This window comes from Suncus etruscus, chromosome 14 (assembly GCF_024139225.1).
Source record: "Suncus etruscus isolate mSunEtr1 chromosome 14, mSunEtr1.pri.cur, whole genome shotgun sequence".
In the NCBI taxonomy this organism is placed as follows: Eukaryota; Metazoa; Chordata; class Mammalia; order Eulipotyphla; family Soricidae; genus Suncus; species Suncus etruscus.
This window is the reverse complement of record NC_064861.1, coordinates 94,308,217-94,316,475: the sequence shown is the minus strand read 5'-3', so window position 1 is coordinate 94,316,475 and position 8,259 is coordinate 94,308,217. Positions and strand designations below refer to the sequence as shown.

At 49.6% G+C, this 8,259-nt stretch overlaps 1 protein-coding gene across 1 annotated transcript; it reads left to right on the top strand.

Annotated features, from left to right (window-relative positions):
* Positions 1-286: 286 nt before the first annotated feature.
* On the top strand, positions 287-6,649 carry LOC126028653 (sialic acid-binding Ig-like lectin 14). The gene is made up of 8 exons (XM_049787593.1): positions 287-428; positions 661-708; positions 4,663-5,040; positions 5,199-5,384; positions 5,619-5,666; positions 5,947-6,219; positions 6,404-6,530; positions 6,604-6,649. The coding sequence occupies exons 1-8, from the start codon at positions 287-289 to the stop codon at positions 6,647-6,649; spliced, it is 1,248 nt and encodes a 415-aa protein (XP_049643550.1).
* The last annotated feature ends 1,610 nt before the right edge of the window (positions 6,650-8,259 follow it).

Below are 8,259 nucleotides of genomic sequence, written 5' to 3'. Positions count from 1 at the left end.
ATCCGGATGGAACAAATAAGTCAAATGAGTGTGGAATACAACGTCCCACACCCACAGCTGCATATCCAGGTGACAGGTAGGGCCCAAGGGTGAGCAGGGGAGACCCACTCAGGGTTTGGTGGGAATCTCTCTTAGGAGAACCCGGTGCCCTGTGTCCTCAGACCTGACCCAGAAACCCACGATCCATGCACCTCAGCCTCTGGTGTCAGGCCGCACCGGGCGTCTTGTCTGCAGCCTTCCAGGAGCCTGCCACAAAACGAACCTCAGTTTCTCTTGGGCTGGCGAGATGATCAACCCCAACACAGAGACCTCTTCAGAGCTCAGTGTCACCCCGGGGCTCCAGGACCAAGGCAGGAACCTTAGCTGTCGGGTGACAGTCCTGAGCACGGGGAAGAGCACAGAGGGAACCGTTCAACTCAACGTGTTCTGTGAGTGGGGACCTGGGGTCCCTGATGTGGGGTAGAACAGTGGGGTTACCAGAAGTATGGAGCCTGGCAGTAGGCGGCTTAGCAACTGTGGGGCACCATACACGTAGAGGGAATGAGTGAGCAGGGATGTTGTACTTTGGTGGTTGTGTATGGATTTGATCTTGGGGGAAATTAGTATTGAGGCAACTGGCCACACCCTCACCTCACTTTTGATGCTTCTCTCTGTGCCCAGATGCCCCACAGAACCTCAGCACACATGTCTCCTTCAGAGCCACCTCAGGTACGCAGGTCCTTAGGGACTGGATTTTGGGCACATGCTGATAACCCAGTAGTTCTTCACCCTGTCCTTCTCCTGGGTGTCCCAAGGGCTTCCCCTTCTTCCTGCACAAGCCCTATTTCACCACATTAGCTCTTAGACCCACCCTGGAACCTATTTACCAAAGACTTGGTGCAGGTGTGTGCACATGTGTGTATGTTGTGGTTCATTTCACCTCTGTGGTTGTGTGTATGTCAGTTTGTGTGTTTGTACAACTTGTGCATCTCTACTCTCCATCCTTCCAGGATTGGGGGCCCAGAGCATTCAGTTTCTCTGTAGGGCAGACAGCAACCCCCCTGCAGAGATGAGCTGGATACTGTGTCCCTGGGGACTGACACTGCCCTTTCAAAGGCCACCGTCTCTGGAAACCACACCAGCCCTGGGAACCAAGCCGACTCCCAGAACATGGCCTCGCTGGAGCTGCATTTGGCAGAGTTCCAGAAAGATGCAGAGATCATCTGCCAGGCTTAGATCTACCTGGGCACCCAGACAGTCTCTCTCAGGCTCTCTGTGCCAGGTTGGGGGGAAAAGAGGCCATAGAGAAGCAGGGTGGGACCTTCATGGAAAAAATGGAACTGGGCAGAGCAATGGAATCTGTGGGTGTGGACTCAAGGGGTAGGTTTGGGGTGGGGCAGATGTGTGGGTGCTGCCTGTGTCTGAGCTGAAGATACTTTCTCCTCTTTCTTCTCAGAGTCCCTCACTAATAGCAGATCTGAATCTTGGGGCTCCTCGCAGCTGGTGCTGATGCTGATCAGAGGCACCCTAATGGGGGCTGGCTTCCTGCTAACCTAAGGCCTCACCTGGGTCTACTACAGCAGGTAAGGGATGGCCCTGCACCCTGACCCAAAGAGCAGAGGGCAGGCGGTATCCTGAGACCTTGTGTCCTGCAGGCGTGGGGGAGCCACAGGCCAGGTTGAGCCCCCCAAAGGCTCCTGACAGAATGAAGATGTGTGTTTGTCTCCAACACATGTGCAGTTGTGGATGCTCCTGGGCCTGGCCTTGTCTTCAGTATGAATGCACCTTGCAGTACAGGGGGTCACTGACCCCAATTCAGCCTCCCTTGTCCTTAGGAATTTGCAGGATTTTCCACAAGCACATGGATTAGATGGGACTCTAAAAGTGACTTGTTTTTGCCAGCAGAGTTCTAGAGAAAGTTCCTCTCCTGTCTTTGAACTTGACCTGGTCCCAAGGCTTCCTCTCACAACTTCCTTCCTCCAATACACCCACTGGCACCACTCAGCTCGAACAGGAGAGCGTGGAGGGATGTGTTTGTGTGGTGCAGAGTTTGGGGCAACTTGCAAAACCTGTAATTTGGGCAATCTCTCTAGAATCAGGGGGCCAGAGTCACAGGATGGCCTGCAGGACCATCAGAGGGTTAATGGTGACAGGGACTAAGAAGGAGTTGAGCCTGAGAGATACGACAGTGGGGAGACTACTTGTCTCAAGCCAACCTGAGTTCCATACCTGACACGCCAATGTATCCCCGAGTCTCAACAAGAGATCCCTGAGCACCAGAGTAATCTCTAAGCACAGCAGGGTATGACCTCCCCAAAGTATCGATTAATTAAATAATTAAAGAAGAAGTATTATTGGAGCAATAAGACAGCAAAGATGGCACTTGTCTTGCAGGCAGCTGAACTGGGTTCAAGCATACTAAGGAGTCTCCTGAGCGGCACTTGTAGGAAAAATAAATTCAAAAGATATCGGTCACATGCCAAGCAAATATCCTTCCCATTGTACAATTTCTCTAATCTCTAAAGCACAAAACCCTTTGTTTGTTTTGGGTATCCCTCACCTAGCAGGGCTCATGAAAGCAGTTCACAAAATCCCACACTGAAGAAGGGCCAGAAAGTAGTACAGTAGGTAGGTGCTGGCCTTGCAAGCACTGACCTGGTTTTGCTACCTTGTATCCCATATGATTCCCGGGGTCTTACCAGAAGGAAATTCCTGAGTGCAGAGCCAGGAATAAGCTCTGAGTTACACAGCGTTTGGCCCCCTTACTCACACACACATACACACTCCCCAAAAATTAATGAATATATAAATCAGAGCATTTCAAGATATACCACCTACAAAACACATTCTTCATAGTGTATCATATATTTTTGTTGATTCTTAAATGAGAATAATCTTATGTTTAATCATTTGAATGGATGTCACGATGCTTGAAAAATTGGGGAGAGTGTAAAAAACAAACGACATCAGTGATAATAAGCTTGTGTAAATAATATAGCTGAGAATTAAATATTTCCTCTGACATGATTGATTGCAATGTTTTTTAGCTTTGGGAATCTAAGAAATACACCTTCTACAATGGTAATCTACATTTCTGTTCCAAATTTCTGAATTAATCTTTATCATAGATGCTTACATATCAATGGAGAAAACCATATACAAAGGGTCCCTTTGTGCTACCTGTAATCTCTGGCATTCACTGCCTGAAAATAAGGTCCCTATTTTAGTGAGTTTAACAGTATCCCTTTAAACCAGTGGTCCTCAAACTATGGCCCATGGGCCACATATTGTATTTGTATCTGTTTTGTTTCTTCATTGCAAAATAAGATCTATGCAGTGTGCATAAGAATTCGTTCATAAGTTTTGTTTTTACTATAGTCAAACCCTCCAATGGTCTGAGGGACAGTGAACTGGCCCCCTGTTTAAAAGTTTGAGGACCCCTGCAAACAATATCAGTTTTCTCTCTGAGGTACATGGAGTCTCATGCATGGAAGGATATTTTGCTTGCTCACAATTGACCCAGGATCTATCTCCAACACCCAGTATGGTTCTTTAAGTACTACCAGGAGTAATTCCTGAGTGCAGAGTCAGAACTAAGACAATAATAAAGAAAGAAATTTTATGGCCATAACCTGTTAGTAGGAGTATCTAAAAGCACTTTTTACAAGCCACTATTTCAAAAAAATGGGGTTTTATTTCCTTCCACACTGTCTCAGGCATGCCTGTGCTTTGCGTAAAAGAGACCCATCAGAGGAGTGAGCTCTGAGATCGAAAATTCTCAGGTAAAGTAAAAAATGCTTTATCTGCTGAGTGGAGGTCTGAGGGATCGCCCTAAATAGGGTGGTGGTTTGTATTGGTAACTCCCCTGATGGTCCACAGAACCACTGATTTACCAGAACGCCATGTCTCAAACACACCCACCATTCTAGGAACCCATCACCCTGATAACTTATGACATTCATGCTATGATCACTGTCATAAATCATGACACTTCTTCATGACCCATGACCCTCCCTTATGACCCCATGTTCCTGCTTCATGACCTTTCTCATGTCTCATTGTCACCAGCAAAACCCTTGCACTCTAAGTATTCCTGGGGTCTATATACACTATCTCTTAGCTCTCTTGAGACCCCCCTACACTCTCCTCACTGCTGTCAATCTTTTGTCAGCATCTACTTTTATTCCAGCATGTTCTGTCATGTTTGCAGAGTACATGGCCAGGAATCTGAGATGAGCTCCTGTCCCAGTCCTGCTGCTGACCACAGATGCAGCATCATGGAAGGTTCAGGGCCTGGACTACCCACCTTCAGCTCAGGACAAGTGGACCATGACTCAGCACCCACTTCTCCACCTAGGTTGTTCAAGTTCCCCTTCCCTGATGGCTGCTGCTTCTTTCCCCACATCCTCTTGTGGCTTCTGGTCCCCAGCCCACAATCTGGCTGTTTGCTTCATGACAGCCAGACCCAACACACAGGCTCTGCCATGGCAGGTGCAAACTTGGGTCCCCCCTGCCTGCTGATGTGTCTCCTTCTGCTGTGTGGGGGTGAGTGGGGGAAAGGGCATCAGGGGAGGCCAAGGGTCTCCTCCTGGAGCTCCACAGAGGAGCCTGTTCCCAGTTGAGCCTGTGGTAGGGAGGAATGCTGGGAGCAGGGCTGAACATCTCTGAACATGTCCCCTCCAGGGCTGGCACAGCAGGATCAACGATACTGGCTGAAGGTTCAGGATGTGGAGGTGCAGGAGGGGCTGTGTGCCCATGTACCCTGCACTTTCTACCACCATGACCTTAGGAAGAACCCTTACTTCGATGGCTACTGGTTCAGGAAAGAGGCTGATGTAAGGTACGACCCTCCTGTGGCCACGAGCAATGGAGAGAGAAAAGTGAGCAGCGACACCCAGGGCCGATTCCACCTCTTCAGCAGCTACTATTCCCAAAATTGCTCCCTGAGCATCAGTGATGTCAGGAGGTCGGACAATGACACATACTTCTTCCGGGTGGAGAGTGGAAGAGTGGCACATAGTTTCAAAGAACAGCACCAACAACTACATATCCAGGTGAAAGGTAGGTTCAGGGGAGAGGATGGGTCTGTTGAAAACCTGACTGGTTCCCACAGGGGGACCTGTGCCCCGTGTCTTCAGCACTGACACAGAAACCAACTATCCACATTTCTGAGCCTCTGGTGTCAGGCCGCGCTGGGACTCTCATCTGCATCCTGCCAGGAGCCTGCAACCAAACGAACCTCAGTTTCTCTTGGGCTGTCGAGATGATCAACCCCCACACAGAGGCCTCTTCGGAGCTCAGCCTCACCCCAGGGCCCCAGGACCATGGCAGAAACCTCAGCTGTCGGGTGACAGTCCTGAGCACGGGGGAGAGCACTGAGGGAACCATTCAACTCACCGTGTTCTGTGAGTGGGGACCTGGGGTCCCTGATGTGGGGTAGAACAGTGGGGTTACCAGAAGTATGGAGCCTGGCAGTGGGCGGCTTAGCAAGTGTGGGGCACCGTCCATGTAGAGGGAATGAGTGAGCAGGGATGTTGCAGCTTGGAGACCCTCTGCATGAATCTGATCTTGGGGGAAATTAGTATTGGGGCTCTTGTCCACACCCTCACCTCACTTTTGATGCTTCTCTCTGTGCCCAGATGCCCCACAGAACCTCAGCACACATGTCTCCTTCAGAGCCACCTCAGGTACGCAGGTCCTTAGGGACTGGATTTTGGGCACATGCTGATAACCCAGTAGTTCTTCACCCTGTTGTTCTCCTGGGTGTCCCGAAGGCTCCCCTCATGCCCGCAAAAGCCCCATTTCACCACATTAGCTCTTAGACCTAACCTAGAATCTATTTCCCAAAGGCTTGGGGCAGGTATGTGCACATGTGTGTCTGTTATGGTTCATTTCACCTCTGTGGTTGTGTGTATGCCAGTTTGTGTGTTTGTCCAACTTGTGCATCTCTACTCTCCATCCTTCCAGGGCCGGGGGCCCAGAGCGTGCAGCTTCTCTGCAGAGCAGACAGCAACCCCCCAGCAGAGATGAGCTGGATACCTGTGTCCCTGGGGACTGACATTGTCCTTTCAAAGGCCACCACCTCAGGGAACCACACCACCCCCGAGAATGAAGCAGTCCCCCAGAACATGGCCACACTGGAGATGCATTTGGCGGAGTCCCAGGAAGATGCAGAGTTCATCTGCCAGGCTCGAAACTACCTGGGCACTCAGACAGTCTCTGTCAGGCTCTCTATGCCAGGTTGGGGCGGGGAGGGGGCTAAGAGGCCATAGAGGAGCAGGGCGGGACCTTCATGGAAAAAAATGGAACTGGGCAGAGCAATGGAATCTGTGGGTGTGGACTCAAGGGGTAGGTTTGGGGTGGGGCAGATGTGTGGGTGCTGCCTGTGTCTGAGCTGAAGATACTTTCTCCCCTTTCTCCTCAGAGTCCCTCACTAATAGCAGATCTGAATCTTGGGGCTCCTCGCAGCTGGTGCTGATGCTGATCAGAGGCACCCTAATGGGGGCTGGCTTCCTGCTAACCTACGGCCTCACCTGGGTCTACTACAGCAGGTAAGGAATGGCCCTGCACCCTGCACCCAAAGAGCAGAGGGCAGGCGGTATCCTGAGACCTTGTGTCCTGCAGGCGTGGGGGAGCCACAGGCCAGGCTGAGCCCCCCAAAGGCTCCTGACAGAATGAAGATGTGTGTTTGTCTCCAACACATGTGCAGTTGTGGATGCTCCTGGGCCTGGCCTTGTCTTCAGTATGAACGCACCTTGCAGCCTGGTGGGGGGGGGGTCACTGGCCCCAATTCAGCCTCCCTTGTCCTTAGGAATTTGCAGGATTTTCTACAAGCACATGGATTAGATGCGACTCTAAAAGTGATTTGGTTTTGGTTTTGTTTTGGGGCAGGCAAATGTCTTGGTGCTGTGCTATAGCTCTGGCCAAAATAGGTAGATTTTGATCCTCTTTAGACTCCTAGAGAAGCCAGGACACATTCTGCCATGATTGGAAACCTTTCTTGGGGCTCCTTTCTACAGCATGAGCTGATAAGGAGCTCTGAGTCATAGTACAATTGTAAGGTGCTTGCCTTGCACACACCAGAGCTGAGTTTGATCCCTGGCATTCCTTAGGGTCTTTCACCCCTCCAAAGAATGACTTTATGAATAAAAATCTAGGAGTACCTTTAAAACCACCATGTGTAGTCCAAGATACTCGTCCAAAAAAGGAAACATATAAAACACATGCATTGGATCACTGCAGACAAGGTAGACTCAGCAATGCAGCTTCATGTCTGTATAGGCATGTCCAACGCAATCATTTATGTGACTTTTCAACTTGTTGATGTTAAATGTGTTTCACCAAAGCGTTTTTATATTTTTACAATGTATGACTAACTTCAAATTAAATAATATGCAAATCTCCAGAATGTGTTGACTCGTGGGTGCTGATGTGGGCACATGCCGTGACTTTGATCCCAATCCCATACAAATCCTCCAGGGGACAGAGAGCCTGTTTGTTTGGACTATTGCAGATTGAAAAATAAACACTAAGCACTGCTGAATGGGGCAACAACCTCCAAATAGTAATAATAATAATCATAGCCAAGATGATAGTGCAGCTATGAGGGCATCTGCCTTAATCCCAGTTCAATTCCCAGCATCCCATGGACAAGAGCCTCATCAGGCATGACCTGTCAGTGCAGAATCAGGAATAATACTTGTGTACTGATAAGTGTGTCCTCCCCCCAAAAATGACAACAAAAATCACTCAAGGGCAGGAGTAATCTGCATGGAGGATATCTGCATTGCACATGGCCAGTACAGGTTTAATTACTGGCATCCCATAGGGTCCCCTGAACTACCAGGAGTAAGTTTTGAGCACTGAACAGAAATAATCCCTGAGCTTTGATGGAGAAAGCCCCACCAAAAGATAAAATAAAAATGCATCAATACCCTGAACTGTGTTCTAAAAATGAACAAAATGATGGGCCAGAACAATAGCACAATGGCAGGGCACCTGCCTTACACACAGCTGAGCCAGAACAAACCTCGATTCAATCCCTGGCACCTCATATGGTCTCCCAAGCCAGGAGCAATTTCTGAGCACAGAGCCTCAGGAGTAATCCCTTAGCGTCACGGGGTGTGGCCTAGCCACCCCAAATAAAACAACCAAAAAAGGGAACAAAACTGAGCATAGAGCTGGGAGTAACCCCTGAGTGCTGCTGGATGTGACCCCCCCCCCCAATATATCTGCATCCCACACCTCACATTCCCTCCATCTCCCTGATCTCTTCTGTGC